At 43.3% G+C, this 25,912-nt stretch overlaps 1 protein-coding gene across 1 annotated transcript in view; it reads left to right on the forward strand.

Annotated features, from left to right (window-relative positions):
• Positions 1–25,912, forward strand: part of LOC108795148 (serine/threonine-protein phosphatase 6 regulatory subunit 1-like) — a 47,924-nt gene that overhangs the window by 7,737 nt on the left and 14,275 nt on the right. The window contains exons 2-3 of the mRNA XM_018566346.1: positions 17,549–17,781; positions 23,769–23,955. Of these exons, the coding sequence (XP_018421848.1) occupies positions 17,555–17,781; positions 23,769–23,955 (414 nt within the window). The 5' untranslated portion in view covers positions 17,549–17,554. The remainder of the gene's footprint in view (positions 1–17,548; positions 17,782–23,768; positions 23,956–25,912) is intronic.

The raw sequence follows: 25,912 nt of genomic DNA on the forward strand, positions 1-25,912 counted from the left end.
CACATAATTTTCGGGTCCAGTGAGCCCAAGGAGAGATCAGGGGCTGCAAGCTTGCTGACCTCCCTCTGATCTGTCTGGGGAGGCCCGCTGTGCCCGTCCCACACGGGGGAAGATGCAGGGAGGAGGGCACATTTCGCCGCACCGTATAAGTGATTCGGCGTCTGTATAGATGCAGGAATGTTTTTGTATCTAAACAGCGATCGCCGGCTGATTAAAATAATACCAAGAAGACGACTGCAGTAGCAGCTGTGTTCTTGGTATAACAACTTCAGGACATGCTGTATTTTGACAGTGTGCGTTCCTGAAGTGGTTAAAGCTCTGCAAATGTCTTGTTAAAAAAATAAATTCTTGGACACTGACCTAAGACTTCAGTTGGGTTTTAAAGCATGTATACACTGAGTGGCCAGATTATTATGACCACCTGACGTTTGTAGGCAAATTAGCTATAATTTCGTGCCGAAGTTGCTAGATGGCCAGACCATTATAAATAGGGAAGCAGGTTGTTTACCACGACAGTAGAAGTGATTTTTTTCTGAAGATATGGGTAAACAACGCGATTTAACAGCCTTTGAACGTGGGATGATTGTTGCCGCTCGGAGCCATGGAGCGAGTATCAGCAAAACAGCAGAATTCGTTAAATGTTCAAGAGCAGCTGTTGTTAAAGTGTTTAAAGACTGGACTGTCAGCCGAAAATCTGGGTCTGAACGTGCGAATTGTGGCCGTCAGCGACTAGTCAATGTTAGGGCAGAACGGAGAGTGGCAAGACTGGTACAAGACAACAGAAGGGCAACAGTGCATCAAATTACTGCAGATCTTAATCAGGGATCCTCTCAAATGATCTCTGAATGCACTGTTCGCCGTACACTGCATCGTATGGGATATGGAAGCCGAAGGCCTGTTCCAACACCTTTTGCTGTCTGCAGTTAACAAGATAAAACGTCTCCAATTCGCACAGGAACACAAGGATTGGAGAGTTGAGCATTGGAAAAAAGTCATGTGGTCCATTGAATCACGTTTCCAGTTGCATCATGCAGATGGCAGAAACGGCATGAAATCATGCACCCCACATGCATGAGTACAACCCTTCAAGCTGGTGGGGGCAGTGTTATGGTTTGGGGCATGTTTTCCTGGCATGATTTGGGCTATTTAATTCGTGTGGAACAACGTCTGAATAGCACAACATACCAAAGTATCGTTGCTGATCAAGTTCATCCTATCATGTTTATGGCGTATCCCAATGGAGATTGCTTCTTCCAACAAGACAATGCGCCATGTCACGGTGCTCGTATTGTGCAGGAGTGGTTTAAGAACATGAGGGAGAATTTACCTTCTTAGGTGGCCCCCACAATCGCCAGATCTTAATCCAATTGAGCATTTGTGGGACGAAGTTGAAAGAGCCATCAGGCAGCTGGTTCCACAAGCATCAAATCTCACAGAACTGGACAGTGCTATTCATCAGGCATGGACCTTTGAACATCTCGTGTAGTCAATGCCAAGAAGAATCGTTGCAGTATTGAAGGCAAAAAGTGGCCTAACGAAGTACTGATTGTGTGGTCATAATAATCTGGCCACTCAGTGTATATAAACCAAAAACAAACTCTTCATTTATTACAGCTTACCAGTCCTTCGGTGAGGTGCTTGCATTAGTTGACTTTTCCTTTTTTTTTTTTCCCCATGGAAATCTTGCAAATTACACACTTCAAAGTACACAGCTCCTTCCATATATGCGGTGAAGGAGTAAGTGTAGTCACCGAGGCTGGACCTCAAACATGTCTGCCTTTTTGTTTTTCTCCATTACATGAGGTGTAATGGAATGAGTAGTTTTAGTTTAGCTCTTGCACCTGTATACCCCTTATGGAACAAAACTATTTTTTTAAATTCTGCTATGGGCCTATATGATTTGGTAAAAGCTTTCTCATTACTTTAGATACTAAGTAGTACATACAGTATATGGATATATTTTTCAGTGCAAACAAGGCTTTCTTTAGATGATTGCAGAGTTATTTTATTTTCAATGCAATCTACAGACAAAAAGGCATAACGCAACAAATGCTCTTCCTGGTGCAAAGCATTACATACAAATGAGAGAGATTTATTTTTCTTTCTTTTTTTTTCTCCAAATATGACACTGAAAAAGTAAACAAAAATAGGGAGGGGGGGAGGTTTAATTCAATATTAAAAAAAAATCAGAAAAATTGCAAATGGGAGGAAGGAGTTAATGATAGTTAAGTAAGGGTTAAGCTGGCCATTATATGGCTGAATTTTATAGGCGTGTTTGGCCTTTTCGTTTAAAGGAGAACTATGGGGTTAAGGCTTTTCCCCATAGTTCTCCTTAGGGTAATGGGAGGACACAAACTAGCGTCCTCCCGTCACCCTAGGCTCAGTATACCGCGAGCTGAAGCGTATCCTGACAATTGTGCTGGCAGAGCCAGCTGTACCCGCCCCCTCCCCGATCCGTTCTGCCAGTCAGCGCTGGCGGATCAGGGAATCCAGCCCCTCCCCTGTCATGGCAGAGAGCCGTGACAGGATCGAGAGGTGAGCGAACGCCGGTATGTGTTCGCTCACCTCCCGATCTACTGAGCTGACCTGTGACAGTCTCATTGTCACAGGTCGGCTAGAACTATGAGGTGAGTGAAAAGCACGCACCTCATAGTTCTCCTTTTAACCCGACTCCTTTTGATTTTGTAATCTAAAGGTGCCCATACACTGCACAATTATCGTACGATAATCGAGCAGTGTGAACGCAGACGATGAGCTGGGTGGAAAAGTCACGGCCGAACAGTGACTGCATGCAGTCAGATGCAGTCACTGATTGGGTGTGCAGAAAGTCCTGCAGTCTGAATGTAACAGCTGGCAGATGGAGGGTCATCCATCCTTGCTGTTAGGCCTGGTTCACACTAAGCGCTTTGTAGTGCTTTTTCTGCCCTAAAAAAACGCTCAAATTTACGCCACCCAAAAAATCCCATTTGTTTCTATGGCCCTGTTCACATCTGAGCAATTTGTTGCAATAAGCGAAACGCCTGTCGCTGGAAAAAGTACATGCTTTTTTTTTTGGGCATATTACAGCTCGTTTTGTCCCCATAGACTCAATGGGAGACGATTGAAAATGCGCGTTGTGCTTGTGTGCATTTTTATGCGTGTTTGGCCATTAACATAAATGAGCCAGAATCTGCTCACAAATGTGCAGTTTGCATCTTGAGAATTTTGTTTTATAACACCACCAATAACCTGTTAATCTTCGTCCAATTAGACAAAAGTTTTCTAGCCTGCTTGAAATACAAAAATCTGCCAGTTGTACAGTAATTGAGACTGCACACTCCCCATCAACTGGCAGATTTTCGGCCGAAATCGCAGACAAAAATCTCCAGATAATTGTAAGGTGTATGGGCACCTTTTAGGGAGTATGCAGGTGGAATTTCTTATTTTACCCTCTGATGGCTAGGGTTTGCTATTGACGTGCGTGGTGTCATCATGTCAAGTTCAAAGATCTCTTTAAGGCCCTCAGAAAGAAACGTTGTTTGATGCCTATAAGCTTGGGAACTGATTTTAAAATATTTGCCAAATAATTTTGATATCGGTCATTCCACTTTAAGGAAAAATAACTGTCAAAGATTTGAAATGACTGCTAATTTGTTCATGTCTGGCTGGCCTATTCAATTCAGCCCAAAATCTAACCCAGGGATAGACAAATTAATATGGAATTCGGGAGCTGGTCTGTCCAATCCAGGAGACGGCAGGATTTTTGTTTTAGAAGCCTGCTCTTCTGACAGCTACAGAAAACCCAGAAGTTAGGTGCCAGCTGTAATTTTTACGCTGGGTTCACACCTTAGCATATTGGAAACTTGCGTTTGCCGCGCGTTTCTTACCGCACGGTTTTACGGTAAAAGAAACGCGTGGCAAACGCGAGTTTCCAAGGGGGTATCCGCCTGTATCCTGATGGATACAGCCGGATACGCGCGTTAATACGCCCCAAAGAAGCTCCTGTACTTCTTTGGGCGTATGGCGTCTTACCGCGCGATCGTACGTGCGGTAAAACGAGCAGGTAAGAACCATGCCCATAGGCAAACATGGGTTTTCACCTGTTGCACGTTTTAACGCTCAGGTGTGAACTGGACCTTAAGGTGCATGGCTACCTGGCTCCTGGATTTTTCCATCCCTGAACTAATATTTGATGCTAGAAGAAGTTTCCCAGAACCGCAAAATGTCATTATGGGATGTGCAGGTGATGCTTGCAACAGTTGGACTTAAAGGGCATACATCAACAATCGTAAAAAGATGTGCACATTTCAACCTGCCCAGGAGGTGTGCCAGGAAAAAGCCTCTGACTATAAGAACAAGACTACAGTTTGTTTCAGAAGGCCTGGTCTTTGTCTACAAGTTCAGTGGCAGTGTGCTGTGCTGCTGACATAGTTGTTTGGCAGCAGTAACTTTAGACATGTTAGGCACAAACCAAAGACAACTTTTCAGGAGAATAACCTCATACCAACTGTGGCTCGTGGTGATGGAAGAGTCATGGTTCAGGGATGCTTTGCTGTTTCGGGCCCTGGGAAGCTTGCAGTCAATGAGCTAAGTATGAGTTTTGCTCCACATCAAAGCATGCTTGATGAGAATGTGAGGCCATCTGTGTGAACCAGAAATTGATATTTCAATGAGATTATTTGTAGCACACTAGCAAATCCAGCAAGGAGAAGAAATGGAGGGTTATGGCCTTGTCAGAGCCCTGCTTTAAATCCTATTGAAATGTAGCTGTGACATTTGAAATGGGCAACTAAAGCAAGTAAACCCACTAACAACATCTTGCTACTGAAGGAACTTGACTTGGAAGGTTGGTCAAAAATGTCACCAAGACAATGTCAGAGACTGGTGGGCAGGTATACAAAACTTCCGCAAGAAGCCATTTCCGCTAAAGGAGCAACACCAGCTTCTGAGGCGTAGGGTGAACTTTTTCCACAATGCACCATGACCATCTATTGATATTCTCGTTTATTACATGATTGAAATGGCAAAGTTTCCTTGTGCTTTCTATTTAGTTTTAAACCCTTTATCTGTAGGCACTGTTTGAATGATTGAATATTTGCCTGTGTAAATATGTTAAAAACGCAACAATTTCCATGGTGTGTACTTACTTTTATTGCATTGCCTTTAGCCTGGGTTCACACCTAGGCGTATCGAATATGCGCGTTTGTCTCGTGTTTCGTGATGCGCGGTTTTACCGCGATTCGCGGTAAAAAGACGCGCGACAAACGAGCACTTCCAATACTTGGTACTGTAATACTTGGTACTGTAATACTTGGTACTGTAATACTTGGTACTGTAATACTTGGTACTGTAATACTTGGTACTGTAACCCAATGGAAACGCGCGACAAAAAACACTGCAAAGAAGCTCATGTACCTTTTCAGGCATAGGCCGTTTTGTAGCACGTTCAGACGGGCTGAAATACGGAAAGGTGTGAACCATACCCATAGAAAACAATGGGATTTTCATGTTTGAGCGTTTTTGTAGAGTGTTGAACAGCAATGTAGTGTTTGGGAACGTCTGACAATAGAGTTGTCAAAGCACAATGTAACTGCTGTACCTCTTCACTTTTGTGTTTAGAATTGCTATTTGCAGGTGATAGATATTTGAAATCCTCCTCCTCCCTGTTTACATATGCTTTATACCAGACAGTTAGAAGAAAACATTTGTTACCCTGGAGTTTTTTCGTTTGGTTACACTTCCTGGCATTACTGCATCCATTTGTTGACTCGGCTGGATTAAACACAATCGATTTTGGTCCTTTTGTAGTTCAGATGATTTATCAACGTTTTACTCCTCATTCCCGACTGATAAGGACTAAAATTATAAAAGACACAAAGAAAAATACCTGTGTAGTAAGGTTTTCATGGAAGCAGCTGCATTCTAATTCCAAGGCGGTAATTAGACTTCAATTTAAAGGACTTAAGATAATTTATGTAGTGTCTTCCCAGACACATTGTTAATGAAAATCCAGTCAGGTAGGCCCTTCACTATATATTTTCTGGCAAATATTGCTGTGTTAAAGGTTAGTCCACCTTGAAGACCTTGTTTCATAAGGTGTACTATACCATTAACCCAGGTAAAATCTAAGTGCCATGAGACCAGTTTGTTAGCTTAACCAGTGCCAGTGTGTTTTTAGTGGCCAAACCCATGCACAATTTTTTTTCTTTTTTCTAGTACTGTAACACTTGAAATATTGTAGGGCTGCAACCAACTAATCGATCAATAATGAGTGGTTGGCTGGATACCCTAGGTCTCTCCTCCACGCTGGGAGGAGAGACGGCAAGCAGTGGGCGGGTGCAATAGCCAGTCTGCTATTGCAATTTGTAATGGCCGATAGCAGGCTAACTATTGCACCAGCCCACCACCTGCTTACATTCAGCTTCCGTCTGCAGAATCTTGCCACCAGCAGCTGTCATTCCTCGGCTGATGCTATTCAAGTGCTGTGTGCTTTCAATACAATTATTTAAAAAATTATATATAAAAACGTGGGTAAAAAGTAATTTTCGGTTTCGGCCTGACAAATTGTCATATTCCCGATTGGAAACTGGTTTGATGGGGAGGCTTCCCTTGTCAAACAAGCCACTGGTCGCACCAGTCAGGCAGCGGGGTACGAGGCAGGAGACGGAGGCAAATCCGGTAAACAAGCAAGAGGTCAAGGGGCAGGCAGCAATCAACGTGGTCAGGGACAATCCGGGTCAAAGGTAAGCGAAATTCAAGCAATCCAGCAACTTGGGATCACGCAATGGCACCCCAAAGACGCCTCCCACGCACAGTGTGATTGCCCGCACTGTAGGGCTGCAACAACTAATCGACATAATCGATTTATAATCGATGATTAACTTTTTCAGTCATCAATTAATCGGCTTCCGATTGGTTGGCCCTGTTCACGGCTCCACACGCTGCACGCCACACCTCCTCCCTACCTCACGCTCGTCGCTGCCAGACCCACTCGGCCGCATCCATGCTACACACGCTGCACCTCCTCCCCACCCACATCCACAATCGGCATAGGGACACGGGGAGAAGAAGTAAGGAGTACAGGTGTGGTCTGATGACAGCTGCCGATTGACAGGCCATATCTCAGAAACAAGTTGCTGGAAGACTGCTCAGGTAAGCCTGCACTTTCCCCCCACATGGTGCTCTATAATGTATTGCTGGGATAGTGGGATTTGTAGTCCTCTATAGCTGGTGGTATTCTGCATTGCACCACTGTATAATGTATTATTGCTGGGTTTTGTAGTCCTCTATAGCTGGTGGTATTCTGCATTGCACCACTGTATAATGTATTATTGCTGGGTTTTGTAGTCCTCTATAGCTGGTGGTATTCTGCATTGCACCACTGTATAATGTATTATTGCTGGGTTTTGTAGTCCTCTATAGCTGGTGGTATTCTGCATTGCACCACTGTATAATGTATTATTGCTGGGTTTTGTAGTCCTCTATAGCTGGTGGTATTCTGCATTGCACCACTGTATAATGTATTATTGCTGGGTTTTGTAGTCCTCTATAGCTGGTGGTATTCTGCATTGCACCACTGTATAATGTATTATTGCTGGGTTTTGTAGTCCTCTATAGCTGGTGGTATTCTGCATTGCACCACTGTATAATGTATTATTGCTGGGTTTTGTAGTCCTCTATAGCTGGTGGTATTCTGCATTGCACCACTGTATAATGTATTATTGCTGGGTTTTGTAGTCCTCTATAGCTGGTGGTATTCTGCATTGCACCACTGTATAATGTATTATTGCTGGGTTTTGTAGTCCTCTATAGCTGGTGGTATTCTGCATTGCACCACTGTATAATGTATTATTGCTGGGTTTTGTAGTCCTCTATAGCTGGTGGTATTCTGCATTGCACCACTGTATAATGTATTATTGCTGGGTTTTGTAGTCCTCTATAGCTGGTGGTATTCTGCATTGCACCACTGTATAATGTATTATTGCTGGGTTTTGTAGTCCTCTATAGCTGGTGGTATTCTGCATTGCACCACTGTATAATGTATTATTGCTGGGTTTTGTAGTCCTCTATAGCTGGTGGTATTCTGCATTGCACCACTGTATAATGTATTATTGCTGGGTTTTGTAGTCCTCTATAGCTGGTGGTATTCTGCATTGCACCACTGTATAATGTATTATTGCTGGGTTTTGTAGTCCTCTATAGCTGGTGGTATTCTGCATTGCACCACTGTATAATGTATTATTGCTGGGTTTTGTAGTCCTCTATAGCTGGTGGTATTCTGCATTGCACCACTGTATAATGTATTATTGCTGGGTTTTGTAGTCCTCTATAGCTGGTGGTATTCTGCATTGCACCACTGTATAATGTATTATTGCTGGGTTTTGTAGTCCTCTATAGCTGGTGGTATTCTGCATTGCACCACTGTATAATGTATTATTGCTGGGTTTTGTAGTCCTCTATAGCTGGTGGTATTCTGCATTGCACCACTGTATAATGTATTATTGCTGGGTTTTGTAGTCCTCTATAGCTGGTGGTATTCTGCATTGCACCACTGTATAATGTATTATTGCTGGGTTTTGTAGTCCTCTATAGCTGGTGGTATTCTGCATTGCACCACTGTATAATGTATTATTGCTGGGTTTTGTAGTCCTCTATAGCTGGTGGTATTCTGCATTGCACCACTGTATAATGTATTATTGCTGGGTTTTGTAGTCCTCTATAGCTGGTGGTATTCTGCATTGCGCTGTATAGAGGACTACAAATCCCAGCAATAATACATTAAACAGCCTGTATAATGTACTATTGCTGGGACTTTTGTTGTTCCTCCTATAGCTGGTGGTATTCTCCATTGAGCTGTATAATGTATTATTGCTATTACCGCACTGTAATGGGAGGCACTGCGATGCCCTGCGTTCCAGTGCAGTGTGATTGCAAAAAATTGTGAATGCAGTTTTATTTTGAAGTAAACTTTGTACAACTCCATGTATTTTAAAATTAAGGATGGAATTAACATTTTTTTTATCTGATCGAAAAAATAATTGGCCAAGTAGTAGATTATAAAAAAATAATCATTAGTTGCAGCCCTACTATATTGCTATGGCTCACTTTTAATTTATAAGTGATTTATTTATTTTTATTACTTGAATAGCTGTTTCGAAGCTCCATTTTATCTGCTGCCAGAAAGCAACGGGAGTCATGCTCTTGGTTCCAGGTCCAGTGCTGGTGATGTGGTGTTCACCTATTAATTTCCATTCACAAAGCAAAGCCACATTCTGGCTTTGGTGGCTTTAGTGCGTAATATAGCAGAGCCATGAGCTTGCTTTAGGCCCTGTTCACACCTCGGCACGTCACACTTGTGTGCGCATTTGTTCCCGCGCTTGCTGTGCGTCTCTATGGAGACCATTGGGTGCCTCCAAAAAGGAAGATGTCACCAGCACTCCAACGATAATGACAGTAATTAGATGCTTATTTATTTACAGATGCTGTCTCTCATTGGCAAGCGCTTTCGGGGCCACTTGGGGTCCCCTTCGTCAGGCTCAGAGATGACCGGCACGTCACGCATTTGTTCCCGCGTTTGCTGTGCGTCTCTATTGAGACCATTGGGTGCCGCACACAGGACAAATGCAGGAAAGTATCATGTAGCAAATTCTGCTACAGGCGTACCGCGTTTCCTTTTTTATTTTCTCTGAGCGATTGTGCATGTTTTAATGTGTGTGTGTGCAGGGAAGAACGCACTTTTCCTGGCCGCATTTGGGGCCTAACCCTTTACTTGTCAAAACTGTCCTTGGTAGTTAAAGGGTTACAGTGAATCTGTGGCCAAATAAAATAGTTTGATGGATACATAACTTGGGCATTTCAGCATGCACTTTGTAGTGGCCAGAAACGTGATAAGCCTTCATGCTGCATATTTATGGGTAAATCTAAAGGAGATTGTATGATTTTATTGTAACATTTGTGTTCATCGTAAACTTCTGTCGAAAGCTTTATTTTTTTCGGCAGTGTGGGAAAGGGGTTAGCACTTCTCTGGTTTTTCTGTCAGTTATAATGGGACAGAGAGCGATATGAAATCTGTGCAATGGGGCATAGAGAAAAAAACAAAAACATTTTCTATTACAGTGAGAAAAGATAAAACATTTTTGTGTGTGTGAATGTAAGGTTTTCATTTTTGACTATGGCTTCCTGACCCTGTGACACATTTCTTGTCCTGGTGCCAATGGAACACAAAGTGAGTGGGAATCTCCATAATGGAATCACAGACCACAATACCCTTCTCAACTCTATACAAAATGTACAACTCCATGAAGGCCTAAGTAAATACCGTCTGCAAAGAACTAAGACGATTACTCATCTGTTCTCTGCAATTCAGTGGGGAGTGGTTTTGTTATCTTGTTATATTCTATTACTTGTGACTCAGCAAAGTAAGTGAATGGAAAGTGAACCTACTTATTATTACTGTATTGATAAGCCGCTAATTTGTAAATAGTGCGAGGTTACACCTGAGCCAGTCTTTCCTTAGTAGACTGCCTTGCCTGGTTAAAAGCCCGTCCCTTTTTACATCATTCTAGTAAATATGTATATCTCTTGACTATAAATGTAAATTTAACTGAACCAGGTAAACGCCTAAATACACCGTTCTGGGGTGTGGAAATGTTTAAAAAAACTACTTGCCCAAGGACTTAAAGCAGGGAACCAATGCACTTGTCCCTTAGGGCAATCTACTTGTCCTGATACGGTTTTTAATAATTGTTTTTTCTATTTAACCGTGCTAAGAAGACGTTCTCATAGCTCAGCAGGTCAGGTTGTGGGTGCTCACAAGTTGCAAGAAAAATTCAAACTCCATGGTGCAGGGCTGCGTTGAACGCCAGTATGGGGTACCGATAGTACACCCATATCAGCGGAGGGGAAGGATTGTTCGCTGAAAGGTACGTATAGTATACTTGGACAAGTGAACTTACTCTCTGCACATTGTGTGTGTTAGCGCTGCTGCCCAGCTACCACAATATGGCACACACTGCCCTATCTGTGTGTTTATTTGCATGCAGATGGTGGGGTTGGTTTTATTTTTTTCTACATTTTCTTTTCAATTAACTTTATTGCTATCACACAGGGGCTAACAATCCCCTATGTGATAGTGTTTGGAGGGGACAGATTTTCTTTATGGAGAATCTGAGGTCTATCAGACCCTAGATGTCTGCCTATTAGACTCCAGTACAGAAAATTGATCACAGCTTTGTACTCGCTCTACTGTTCGGCCCCAATTTTGACAGCTGAGACGGAGGTGCACAACACTACTGTCTCACTGATCACACAGAGTAGATTGGAGAACGAACGTTTTCTGGTCTGCTCCCTGTGAAGTCATTGTCCATGGTCCTGGGTCCCTCAGAAGTGCAGTGGACTCCAACAAACACGTGGGGGGTAACAGGCTGCTTCAAGTGATCTGGGGGCTATATACCCACCTAGTCCACTCATACAAAACAAGCAGCAGCTCCCCTGCTCTACATTTAGCACGGCTTGCCCCCAGAAGGGCTAAATGTAGGGAAAAAACCTGCCCGTTGCCTGCAATTTCATGTCCCGGGCGTCGGGTGATAGAAATTGTGCTCACCTGGACCTAATATTAAAATGATACACACAGAATATAATGATAGATAAACCAGTTCATATATGGCTAAATAACCTCCCCCTGCAAACCACAAAGTCAGTGTTCAGCCTCTGGAACGGAAGCCGGCCGCCTCCCAGCATTCAGGGGAGGGAGTGTGGTGGTGCATTGAAGTAATTGGCACTGCAGCCACGTCTGCACTGTTTTCGCCTGCACCCGGAACAGAGGCACATTAGTGCCTAAGTTCCAGTCCAGTGCGATCTGCAAAAATGCTGCAAGAACTATTTTTGCGGATCGCACTCGACTGGAAATGCAGGCACTAATGTGTCTGCGCTCCTGGTGCGGGCGATCATTGACTGCAATGCATCGCCCCGCCCCTGAAAGCAGGGAGCTGGCCGGTTTGCGTTCCAAAGGCCGAACGCTCTGAAACACAGACTGTGTGAACCAGCTCCGAGAGAGGCAGTAGTTCCAGTAATGATTTTAATGTGGTTTTTTTTTCTAAATAAAGGTGTTTTTTCGCTGGTAGATCTCATTGAGCTTGTCATTTGAATAGTAGATCTCCAGATGAAAAATTGTGGGCACCCCTGGTATATCTTGCATGGACCCCAAATATACAACACATATCAGTGCTTTATGGATGATTAAACAAGTGTGTGAATATTTTTGGATTTTAGGATAGGTATCTTCTGGTGCTTGGAGTGCAATAGCTGTAATCCTTGTATGATTATGATTTTTTTTTTTCTTCATGCCTTACACAGTCGGCCCCCTAGCGCTCCTTCTATCCACACAGTTGAAGCTGCAAAACTGGGGTTTAGAAACCGCTTTTATTTGCATGCAGACGGTGGGGGCAGCAGGGTTGATTTACATGTTTTACTTCTTTTTATTTACTTTTTTCACTTTTTCTTTTATACATGCACCTATGTGATAGTTTGGAGGTGATAGGTTCTCTTTATGGAACGTGCCCTTCAACATAAAACAGTCCTGTGCAGTTTCTGACAGCTGAGAAAGGTGGCGCTGTGATTACAGCGCTCCGATCTCACTGATCACATACAGCAGAATGAACGATTTTTGCTTAGCTCCCTGCTCTCCATCCTGAGCTCATTTGCCGTGTTCCTGCATCCCCCTTAATAGTGGGGGACCCTGAAAACCACGCGGTAAGGGAGGGGATAGACAATCAGGCTGGTACAAGTGATCTTATGAGATCACTTGTATAAAACGTGCAGCGGCACCCCACTGTAAATTTAGCCCTGCTTGCCTGAAGCAGGGCTAAATGTAGAACAAAAACTACCCTCCCGGAACGACATGTGTCGGTCGGTAGGAATTCTGCGCACCTGGTTCTGCTTTATTGGTTTAAAATGGTTGCTTGCCTGTATTGATTTGAGGGTTTTTTTCCTTACTAAGGTGCTATTGTTTATACAGTAAAACTATTTGCCCACTGAAAATCAAAACAAGATTCTCTTGGTGTATATTGGTGCAAATTGACATGTTGGGACAGCTTTCATAATGCCCTGAGTAATGAAAGATAAACTCTACACTCCTGTGTTGTGAGAGGCATAAAGTTGGGCATACTGAGGCACCACCTGGGACTTTGGCTGGGGCTGCTGTTATATAAGCTCTTAGAAATGAACTTTCACATGTTAAACCCAATAATAAATGTTAAAAGAAAAATTAATTATTTGCACAGCTTAAACTTTTTTTTTTTGCATGTTGATACAAGCATTAGGTTTATGGTGGGAGTTGAAGCCTGCTTCTGCGTGTTCCCAGATACAAATTCATAATTACACATAAGACGGTTTAATACAATAACAAGGTCTTCAACATTACCAAGAAGCTTGATTGGGAACCTGAACTCAATTTGTTTTAATAATAAAACCCTGAGCTCAGTTTATGAGAATAGATATGTAAAATGATTTGTCTTGCTTCAGTAGTGATGTTGGATCCCTGCTTTACCTGTACTTGGGGAAAATGGTAAGATTTTGGATTTACTATCCGTTTGAGATATATTTGGCACAAAATAGGTGCCTTCTTACAACATGCACCGGCATTAGCCGTGATGACGTCACGAATCCTTAGGCCACCGAAGCCTGGGGGAGAAGAGGCTGCCGGTCGAGTAGCCAGGCGGTATCAGAGATGAGTTGAGTAGATCATCTTTATTTGAGCCCCTAGACCAAAATGAGCAGTTACCTTTTGCAGTGCAGTGGTAGCCCCACTGCAAGAGTTAATTTTTAGTTTAATTTCCACTTTAAAGAGGAACTCCAGGAAGTACCCAGACGCCACCAGACAGAAGATGTGGGGATGGCTTGTAATGTGCTTAGTTGATGGAGCCTTCATTTGGCCCCCACTTTGGCACTTGTGCAGTTTGTGGGTTAGCAGCAGGGGGTGCGCTACAGGTCCACGGCTGTCGACCATCTAGGTGATGCCTTGACCCTGCTGGGGGGTCTGCCCATCCAGAGGGTGAATCTCAGATAACATGTCTCCCTTACTGCTGCCACATCCATTGGGGGAGGACAACAAGCCACTCAGGTGAGCCATGGCCATGCCCCCAGGTGCCCAGACAGTGGCCCCAGTCCCCTAAAGTGGTATATTTGCGGGTTTGCTGTGACACTTTGCACTTTTAGTGCGGTTAGCTTAACATTTTAAATTTGGTGTGAGTGTTTTCTTTTCCCAGACTGTGGACTGCATCTCTGCAGCCTTCCTCCCAGGCACCTGCTTTACCCATCATTTTTCTCTCTCTCCCTGGTGTGAACTCTAACTGAACACATGCTGCACAGACACAATAAGGAGGAAGCTGCTTTGCTGCAGTGCCTGCGTTGCCTTCTGCCTGGAGTTTTAGGCACTGTGCACCCTCTGCACACACAAGTTGTGGTTTTTGTGGGGGGGTTTATATGCAAACTCAGATGTGAGAATGCCTGAGTGGGAGGGACATGAGCCACACTACCTGATATCTGTTCTGGTGGAAATTCTACCTACTCTGGGAACACTATATTGGTTAGTCCCATGCTTGGCCCCTATCCCCTTCCCTTCTTGCTTTGGGGGCCCCTCCGCTTAACTCTTTAGAATACCCTATTCTGACTTGCTGTCTAGAGAGGAGTTTACTGCTGTTAGATTTGATTTTATAGGTAAAATGGCCAGCCTCTTTCAGACATCACATTGCATGGGGTTGCAAACTGCTCCCTCAGTGACTCCATGTGACATGCCTCTGTCTGCCTTTGCACTACCTGAGCATCAGGAAGAGGAAGGGTCTCCCTTCAGCTGTGAGGAATCTACCCGTGGAAAGGACCTGTGTAATGACATTTTCTCTAAGCTCAGGGACACTTTCTGTCCTTGTTGACGCAGTTTGTGTGTGCTTGCATTTAGAGGCACCTTCCAAAGGTTACTGTTCCTTTCCCTGTACATTTGCTATTACAGCCTGTGTTGTATGGTGTCTAGGATTACACTAACAAATGTACTACCTCCAAAACGGTTTGCTCAGCAATATTCTATTGAGGATGGCTTCCTTAAAGGAGAACTATGAGGTGAGTGCTTTTCACTCACCTCATAGTTCTAGCCGACCTGTGACAAATGAGACTGTCACAGGTCGGCTCAGTAGATCGGGAGGTGAGCGAACACATACCGGCGTTCGCTCACCTCTCGATCCTGTCACGGCTCTCTGCCGTGACGGGAGGGGCTGGATTCCCCGCTCCGATCCACCAGCGCTGACTGGCGGAACGGACAGGGGAGGGGGTGGGTACAGCTGGCTCTGCCTTCACATAGACAGAGCCAGCTGTCACTCACGCAGCTGGGCGGATCTCGACATCTATGTCGGGAGCCGCTGCGGCGTCTCAGTATACCGTGAGCTACAGCTTATACTGAGCTTAGGGTGACGGGAGGACGCTAGTTTGTGTCCCCCCGTTACCCTATGGAGAACTATGGGGAAAAGCCCTGACCCCATAGTTCTCATTTAGGAAATGGGCTGTACCTTTCCTGGGCCCTGCTGCCTCTTGTTTAAAGAAGACATTAACATTCTGAATGCCTGAAGAAGGAACTGCTGTTCCGAAACATCGCTATATGATGTGATGGCAATTGAGTCAATAAACCGCTTTTGACTTGAAAATTCTATTGGAGTGCGAGTGACTTTATACATACACTTATCTTGGATTGCAGAGGCATCTGCAATCACTTTGGCACCCACCCGACTCTAAGGGGTAGTATTCAGTCAAGAGTGCGATGGGTACACTGGATTTTGGCCAATGCAAGGGGGCACTCCGATGGGGAGGGCCAATGCATGGGGGGGCACTCCTATGAGGACGGCCAATGCATGGGGGGCAATTTGTTTAATAAAAACCATGTCAAGTAAAAACAAGTGCTTTTGTGGCCACGCAGGGTCTCGTCATCAGGCTAAACATTGATCAATGTTTAGCCTAATGACGGGACTCTGTGTGGCCCAAAAAGTGCATTTTTTTAAACTTGACATAGTTCTTGTTATATGAACACATGGTTATCCTGAACGGGTTTTTGGTGTGCTGGTGACATCTCTTCAAATTATCTTTATAGTCCAGCCTGTTTGACAACCATGGCTTCCTTGATTGATACAATGAGGAGAAGGTAAAATGGGGAAATGTAAATATGCATCCTTGATGTCTATCGATGCCAAGAACTCCACTTGTTACAGTGGTGCAATGACGGAGCGGGCTGATCCCATGTGGAATTTTTGGACCCGCAAAAAGTTGAGAACCTTCAGATCCAGGATGGGGCGAACACCCCTATTGGGTTGTGAAACCGTAAACAGGTTGAAGTATGTAGGGGCACTATAATAGGACAGTAAGAAGAAAAAAACGGCAGGTTACTGATAAACTCTGTGCTCAATTCCAATCAACAAGCCAAGTTTGTTAGATTCACAGATTTTGGTTATTCCCTGATTGGCTTGTAACACTATCCCTCCTTTTCCCGCTGTGAATGCTGATGTAAAAGAGCTAACATAGGGTTAGTAAAAAGGTTGTATTATAAATACACTTCAATATTTTAAATGCTTAAGTAGGTTACACTGGGGTATTTTATATGTGCAAACTGTTAAACCTAAAAGCAAAAGCTTCCATACACAGATGATATATCATTTTAGTTATTTTAAATCTCCATCTTGACAGGATGAACAATATTTCAAATTATTACACCTGATGTGTTGCCATTTTAGCATATGTAATCAGTCAGAGGAGGGGCCGTTTGTTGTCCTACAGGAGTATTACTCAAGAGGAAGTCGTTAATGTGTAGAAAAATTATCTTGTCGCAGCTTCAGTTTAAGTTCTTGCAACATTTATTCTTATAAATGTTAAAAGTAGTGGTTTTATGCTCATGTGTATTTTTTTTTCTTCTTTGAACAACATGACTTTGGTGTTTGGAGGTAGCCATGCTGTTGTATGTGTCTTACTATGACTCTCACTGAAAAATACTAACAGGGTTATTCAGAAAAGGGTGAAGAGTTTGGAGAAGGCAGGAAAATTGTGAAAAGAGGGGCTGGATTCCCCCTCCCCGCTCCGATCCACCAGCGCTGACTGGCGGAACGGATGGGGGAGGGGGCGGGTACAGCTGGCTCTGCCTCTAGATAGGCAGAGCCAGCTGTCAGTTACGCAGCTGGGCGGATCCCGGCACAATTCTCGGGGTCCGCCTCAGCTGCGGCGTCTCAGTATAGCGTGAGCTACAGCTCTCAAACTAGCGTCCTCCCGTTACCCTAAGGAGAACTATGGGGAAAAGCCTGAACCCCATAGTTCTCCTTTAAATTACCCACTGTTGATCCAGAGGAAGGCAAAAAAACCCTATTCAGCATGGTCTGAGCAAATTGAACCATGTTGTATAAGGTTTTTTTTTTTTTACCTTCCTCTGGATCAACAGTGGGTAATTGTGGACATAACATTCTGTTTTAGGCTTTTCTACCTTATTTTTTTTTTTTCTTCTTTTGTTTCTCATCTTTCTTAATTTCTATGTATTCTTACTTTGCAGTGAGACATGTTTTGGAAGTTTGACTTGCATACAAGTTCACATGTGGACACACTTCTAGAAAGGGAAAATGTTACCCTTTTCGAACTACTTGATGAAGAGGACGTGTTGCAGGAGTGCAAAGTGGTCAATCGCAAGCTTGTGCAATTCCTTGTCCAGCCTCAGCACATGGAGGAACTAGTGACCTGCATCACACAGGAGCCCTCCGGTGATATGGATGAAAAACTGCGATATAAGTAAGCATGATTTGAATTAGACTTTCAAAGTCATTACCTTCCTAACTCTAAAACGTGACTTTTTACGTAGATATTGTAAGCCCCAGCTTTGACGCAATGATTGTTGTTAAATAAAGCTTTCATTTAGCCTGGTTGAGCTCAAAGCTGGTAACGGACCCACACAAACTTTCATGTTACAGAGTTGACAGGATTTTGTGAACAAAAGCTTAAAGGGCATCTGCACCTTTTTTTATAGAAATATTATAATGAGCATAGCACACTTGTGAAATCGGCAGCATAAATTATATTAATTTTCCCCTACATAAAGATACTGTACAGTAGGTTCACTGTGAAATACATTATTATTGTCTGTATCTGAAACCCTCCAACTGTCAATCTTTAGTGTGCCCCCCACTGTTTCTATGCTTGGTTTTCTCTTCCACTGTTCTCATATGATGGCAGATTGCAAACATTTTTTGCAATTACCATTTTAACTTTGTCCCCTAGGTTATGGTGGTGTGCTAATACTATGTATGAGGAGATATAGCGAACGGTTAGGACCTGTATGTTTGTGGTATCTGGTTGTGTAAAGATACAGTCTTGCCTCTACTTGCACAGTGCTATAAACCTTTTGAGTACCTTTTTTGTTTGTGTATTGATCATTTTCTTGTTTTTACATAGTTTAGGGAGTGCTTGATCTTTACCTAAGGCATGGCAGATAGCAATGGACACATGCATCGACTAAGAACCTTTAGTGGGCACAATGTACTTGGGAACCCTTCTTTTTGTGCACATGGCTAAATATGGTTTCTTGTTATTTCTTTTGCTTTCTACTCGTGTGTGCCAGCTTTGTACACTAATCTGCAGTGGTTATCTAGGAAAAAAAGAATACAGCAGACCACCTGAGCCTCTCCTTACAGAGCAATGCACCCTCTTTCAAGCCAGATACCTTCCTGGTACATTGTATTCCCCAGTCAAAAAGTGTTATTAAGCCAAAAGATTTTTAAGCCATTTAAAATTCTAGTTAAATCACTTGTAATGGTTTCTGCTCCTTGATTATTAATAATTTGTTTCCTGTACAAACATCTGGTACAGATCCTGTTTTTTTTTGGGTGGCTCCTTTTTTTCTTTGCAGGGTCTAAGGGCTCAGTCACACTAGATGCAGTGCGTTCCGGCCCGATTTTGGCCGGAGCGCACTGCCTCGCACTGCGGCCGGCTCACGTTTTAAGTGGGGCAAGAGGGGCGTGACGGGCCATTCAAGTGAATGGCGCCGTAGCCACGCCCTCTGGCCGCAATGCCGTCCGCCGCACGGGATCGCAAAGCACATTGTGCCTGCGGTCCGGTCTTGTGTGGTGCGATCAAAATGGTGCTTGTAGCATTTTGATCGCACCACACAGGATCGGACCGCAGGCACAATGTGCCTTGCGATGCCGTGCGGCTGATCGCATTGTGGCCGGAGGGTGTGGCTACGGCGCCATTCACTTGAATGGCCTGTCACGCCCCCTCCTGCCCCACTTAAAAGGGAGCCGGCCGCAATGCGAGGCAGTGCGCTCCGGCCAAAATCGTGCCGGAAGGCACTGCACCTAGTGTGACTGAGCCCTTAAGGAGCCAACCTTGTATGTAAGGCCTTGTTCACACCAAGCGCGGAGCAGGTGCAGAGCAGTTGCAGACCGCATCAAAACTGCGTCCAATGTATTCCAATGGTAAATTTTGCTCCAGTTCACATCACAGCGTGCAGGTGCAGAGCAGGTGAAAAAACAGCAGCAACCCCTATTTTACCTGCTCTGGAACGCATGCAAACGCCTGGAACGCACTGAAAGCCCATCTAAGCCCTGCCACAAAAGGACAAGCTGACATGTTAGTGATTCTTTCGTTAACACAGGTGTCAGTGATGACAAGGCTGGAGACCACTCGGTCACGCTGATTAAGTTAAGGTGCCCATACACCTTACGACCATACACTTTTTTGTCTTGCGATGGTCGTATGCTTCTTGAAAGCCCGTACGATCTGCCCACCTTGGATGGGCAGATCGTACTTGCGATCATCGAAAGCCCGCCCCGCTGAGGGGCGGGCTTCCGATGGCGGCAATGCAGAACGGGCAGTGTGCGCGTGCGCACACCGGCCCGTTCCGCAGCTATCGGGCGAGCAGGCTAGAAACCCGCCGAGAATCGTACGATTCTCGGCGGGTTTTCGAGCATGTTGGCTCGACAAAAGACGTGCGACCGTACAGTAGAAACGGTCGCACGTCTTAGTTCACACTGCTCGATTCTCGTACGATCGCGGGATTTCGCCCGATTCTCGTACGAGAATCGAGCAGTGTATGGGCACCTTTAGAATAACAGACTGGAAGCTTTAAAAGAAGGGTCGTGCTTGAAATAATTTTGTTCTTCCTCTGTTAACCAATCAACCAGTTATCGGATCATCAAGAACTTCGAGGAGAGGTTCAATTGTTGTGAAGAAGGCTTCAGGGTGCCCAAGAAAGTCCAGCAAGCGCCAGGACCGTCTCCTAAAGTTCAGCTGTGGGATCTGGGCACCACTAGTGCAGAGCTTGCTCAGGATTGGCAGGAGGCAGGTGTGAGTGCATCTGCAGGCACAGTGAGGCGAAGACTATTGGAGGATGGCCTGGTGTCAAGAAGGGCAGCAAAAAGCAACTTCTCACCAGGAAAAACATGGTCAGACAGATATTCTGCAAGAGGTACAGGGGTTGGACTGCTGAGGACTGGGGTAGTCATTTTCTCTGAAGTCCCTTTCCGATTGTTAGGGGCATCCGGAGAAGAAAAGGTGAGCGCTACCATCAGTCCTGCGTCATGCCAACAGTAAAGCATCCTGATGTGTGGGACTGCTTCCCAGCCAAGGGCCAATTTTGCCTAAGAACACAATGAATAAAGAATGGTACAAAAACCTCCTCCAAGAGCAACTTATTCCAACCATTCAAGACCAGTTTGGTGACAAACAATGCCTTTTCCAGCATGATGGAGCACCTTGCCATAAGGCAAAAGTGATAACTAAGTGGCTTGTGTAACAAAACAAACATTTTGGGTCCATGGCTAGGAAACTCCCCAGACCTTAATCCCATTGAGAACTTGTGATCAATCCTCAAGAGGCGGGTGAACAAAAACCCCCCCACAAATTCTGACTAAACCCAAGCATTGATTATGCAAGAATGGGCTGCCATCAGTCAGCATGTGGCAGAAGTTGACTGACGGCATACCAGGGCAAATTGCAGAGGTCTTGCATAAGAAGGGTCAACACTGCAAATATTGACCCTTTGCATAAACTTAATGTAATTGTCAATAAAAGCCTTTGACACTTATGAAATGCTTGTAATTATACTTCAGTATATTATAGTAACATTCGACAAGAAGATCTTAAAACACTGAAGCAGCAGACTTTGTGAAAATTAATATTTGTGTCAATCTCAAAACTTTTGGCCAGGACTGTAGATTGACAGCTGCTGGAGACAGTGATCTCCCTTATCTCATACTGGACAGGAGGTTCAGGCAAGCAGAGCTGGGACAGTTGTAGCTAGCTGTTTGGTAGCATGATGACTAAGTGCTTGGGCAAAATGTATATTTTACCTTTGTATATTTGTTGTGGATTCTTATTGAAAAAAATGACAGTTTAGTACTATAAGTCTGTCTTAACTAATAGTTAATTCCTAGTCCCCGCTTGTCACCAGGATAGGATGGCTCTGCTCGTTTATAGTTACTTAAAGGAGAAATATGAGTTGAGTGCTTTTCACTCACCTCATAGTTCTAGCCGACCTGTGACAATGAGACTGTCACTGGTCGGCTCAGTAGATCGTGAGCCGATCTGCCAGCGCTGACTGGCGGAACGGACGCTGGAGGGGGCGGGTACAGCTGGCTCTGCCTCTAGATAGGCAGAGCCAGCTTTCACTCACGCAGCTGGGCGGATCCCGTCATCTACGTCGGGATCCGCTCCGGCAGCGGCGTCTCAGTATACCGCGAGCTGTAGCTCGCGGTATACTGAGCTTAGGTTAACGGGAGGACGCTAGTTTGTGTCCTCCCGTTACCCTAAGGAGAACTATGGGGAAAAACACTGACCCCATAGTTCTCCTTTAAGGGATGCCTAAGTTTAGAGGCATCCATTAATGAAAGGGTTAACCTTTTTCTGACACCCGATACCTGAAGATCGGGTGTCTGAGAGTCACAGCAGAGCCGCCGGCATTCTGACAGCTCATATAGATCTATACTGGCTTTTTTTTTTTCTTTCACTTTCAGGAATAGATACATAATGTATCCCTGAAAGCAGAATGTTTCAGTTTGCTGATCGTTGTTGCAACAATCAGAAAACCTTCAGTGACAGCTGAATCCTGCAACTTCTGCAGGATCAGTGTCACTAACTTATCGGCTGTTCTGAAGTTTGAAGCAGCCTGATAATAACCAAAAATTTATTTATCAAGCAGTAATAGTGAGATTAATTCACAATGACTGCTTGATATAATTAAATAAATAAATAAAATGACATTTTTAAGAAAGTGACAAATGTATTTATTGCATTTTTTTTTAGCTGTGGTTTTGTAAAAAAAAATACTATCAAAACTGGGAAAGTGTTTTTTGTTTTTGTTTTTTTAAATATTTTATTTGTCGTAAGTGAGGCGTTAGACACACATATGTGATAGGGCTATATATTTATATCACATATATCTGTCCTCTAAAAAACAATATATATGTGTGGGTGCACTTTGTAAGAAAGTATATTACTGACGTGGAAGAATCACACAGCAAAAATGTCAAAAGTGTGTCAGTCATTTACGAACAGAAACTGAAAACAAGCTCAGTCATGAAGGGGTTAAATGGGTAAGAGATGTAGTCTTTATTGAATACTAACTTAAATTTTGTCAGCCTTCCTCAAGGCCGCCTTTGTTTTTCTAATTTCCCTTGTGCCTGTAATGTGACCTTCGGGCACTGGGCTTTGCTTGTGGCACTCCCAGACAACTAGTGTACTGGTTTGTTAGCTGCCGAGTGCTTTACAGGTCCAGAGCTGTGTCCAGCCTCTGGTGTAATACAGTCTCTGAAGGCTAATAGTAAGTTTGAATAAAAACACAGGTCCATCCAGTTACACACACAGGTTTTATGTATTTGTTTGTACAGATGTCGCTAATGTCTCCCATATCACTTTATATTCTGTGAACTGAGAAACTCATCTAAGTGTTTTTTTAAAGTAATCAATGCTTTCTGCTGATACTAATTGTGGAAGGAAATTCCACATTTTTACTGCTCTGACTGTAAAAAACCCCCCAAAAAACCCCTTCCTCAGTTTGAGATTAAATCGCATCTTGTCCAACTTCTAGTTCTCTCCACGTCTTATCTTCAGAGATTTTCGTTTAAACGGTTTATTCCTTATACTGCCCGTTGATGTTTGCAAATTGCAATCATATCCTCTCCTGGGTGTCTCCTTTTCTAAAGAGGACAAGTTAAATTTTTGTACTCTATCTTCAGAACCCAGGTCCTCCATCCACCTTTTATGTATGTTGCTCTTCTCTGAACTCTCTCTAGTGCAAGGACATTGTTCCTCAGGATTGGTGACCAAAACTGAAGCGCACACTCCAAATGAGGCTCAACCAGTGTTTTATCTAGTGGTAGAATTATGTTTTTATCTATTGCAGAAATCCCTCTTTTAGGCTGTGTTCACACCTGAGCGTATTTTTATTTTTTTTTCAGCTAGTTTTTTAGCACGTTTTTCCGTTCAGTGATCACACATGCAAACGCCCCAAAGAAGCTCCTGTACTACTTTGGGCGTAGGGCATTTTTCAGTTCATTCCTACACTCAGCTCTGAGTGAAGTACGCCCATTTTATTCTCTAATTTTTCTTTAAGACTCTTCTAGCACGTTTCACTAATTCTCTTCTAAAGATTTTCTGAGTGTAATAATGTTATTATTTATTTGCCCTTTCTTTTAAAAATTCCTACCAAAAAGTGTAGTATGTTGATTGTGGTTGTTGTATAAACTTAAGATTTTTTTATTTTTTTCCTTATCCAATATTAGGTATGCCAGTGTGTCATGTGAGATACTGACAGCAGACGTATCACAGATTAATGATGCGTTAGGGGAAGACGAGTCTTTACTGAAGCAATTGTATGGCTTTCTGCAGCATGAAGAAGACTTGAATCCTTTGCTAGCCAGCTTTTTCAGCAAAGTGATGGGAATACTTATTAACCGCAAGACAGAACAGGTAATCTAACTTTTCTACAGCTTCACAAGCAAGGCACTGGAAGGACATTGCAAGAGTTAACGTTTTTCCTCGTCCCAGAGCCTGTAAATTGCTGCTTAAGAAAGTAAGAAATATTTTTTTAAAGTGACAAACTCTTGAGTTAAATCTTAATCTTAAAGCATTCAACTATTAACACAAATTTAGCTTATTTGTACATTACTCGGTTGTAGATCCTCAAATTATCACTAAATTCCTGCTGACACTGTCCTTCCTTCTGCAGGGTTGCTACTTTTGTTCTCCATGGGTGTGTTGTCAAGTAGCCACCGCTCCAATCTCACTCCTGTCATGGACTAGAATCTCACGTTTTTAGTTTACGAATTTGTATTGAGATTATATCAAATTATAATGATTGTGCTGCGCTTCATCTGGAACAATACATAAACAAATCTCTATAATAAATATGTGCTTAAATAATACATGCAATCAAAAAAGTGTTCACAATGAATCTTCTTATAAATAATAGTCCTCTGGAAAGTTCAATCATATATTCCATGTTCAAATATACACAAATGTGGAATCACATCACACCATCTGGGGCTTGGAGTTGCAGACACACTCAGGATTATAAAGCTGACAGTAGAAGAAATATATTATTTTATCCGCAGCTGATTCATTTATTTGATGTTGTGAACGGCAGTCCCACGACATTACCTGGTAGACTATACATTGATCAACATTAAGCTGTGTCTGCACTGAGGGGTGGAGCAAAGGTGTTTCATTCTGTGTTTGCACCTGATGAGAGGAAGCATCCCCGGTTGCCTTGGAGACTGTCGGCTTTATAATCCTCTGAGTGTGTCTGCGACTCCAAGCCCCAGATGAAGTCAATTGTGACGTAACGCGTAGGGCAGAGTCTCGCAGACGTGGATTGGAGATTGCATGGTCGGCAGCACAGCTCCCACATGATCTGTCTTTGCACCCAGAGAACACGGTGACAGGGAGGAAGAGTTGTCGAGCATACATTTTATTTGAAGTTTTATGTCTACTTTCCTTATGGGAGTAGTTTAAATAAAGGAGGTTTTTTAATTTTGCTGTTTTACGCTATGGGCTGTTTTTTTATATTTTATTGGAGATGGTCGTGATGACACACTGACGTCATTTTCTGTGCAACGATTGTGGAGAGATGGCTTTTGAATAAGATAGATTGGAGACCCATTAAAGCGATTCTAGACCTATTCTGGTCTATTTATAAGGTCAGCGGCCCACAGAGGGGGAGCATTGGAGATAATTGGAGTTGACGTATGGACTTTGTACAAAGAACTTTCACAGTGGAAGGATAAAGAGTGTGGTGCACTTGGGACAAATCTTGAGCACTATATACATGTGATTCCACATTTGTGTATATTTGAACATGGAATATATGATTGAACTTTCCAGAGTACTATTATTAAGAAGATTCATTGTGAACAATTTTTTGATTGCCTGTATTATTTAAGCACATATTTATTATAGAGATTTGTTTGTATTGTTCTAGATCAGGGGTGGCAAACTCAAATTCATCGGGGGCCGCATCAGCAGTATGGTTACCCTCAAAGGGCCGGTTGTATAGGACTACGCATCTACTCTTTATTATCATAAATAGTTGCCTCTGCATTCAGTTGCTACTGGTTTTATAAACTGCGCGTTTATTCGCGGGGGGCTGGTTATATTTTTTTCTGTTTTTATTTACTTTGTAAAAAATGTTCATTTGTTTTATTATTTTTACTTAATCACCTTTTTTATTTTTTACATTTTTATTTAGTTGCATTTTTAATTAATATTTTTTACTTTTTCTTAACTATTTAAAAAAAAAACTTTTTATTGCTATCACACAGGGAATAATAATCCCCTGTGTAATAGCATTTGGAGGTGACAGGTACTCTTTATTGACCCTGTCACCTCCAACACAGGAGTTCTAGCATAGCACTGTTGCTAGAACTCC

Source organism: Nanorana parkeri, unplaced genomic scaffold, assembly GCF_000935625.1.
Source record: "Nanorana parkeri isolate BGI_ZX_2015 unplaced genomic scaffold, ASM93562v1 scaffold939, whole genome shotgun sequence".
NCBI classification, from domain to species: Eukaryota; Metazoa; Chordata; class Amphibia; order Anura; family Dicroglossidae; genus Nanorana; species Nanorana parkeri.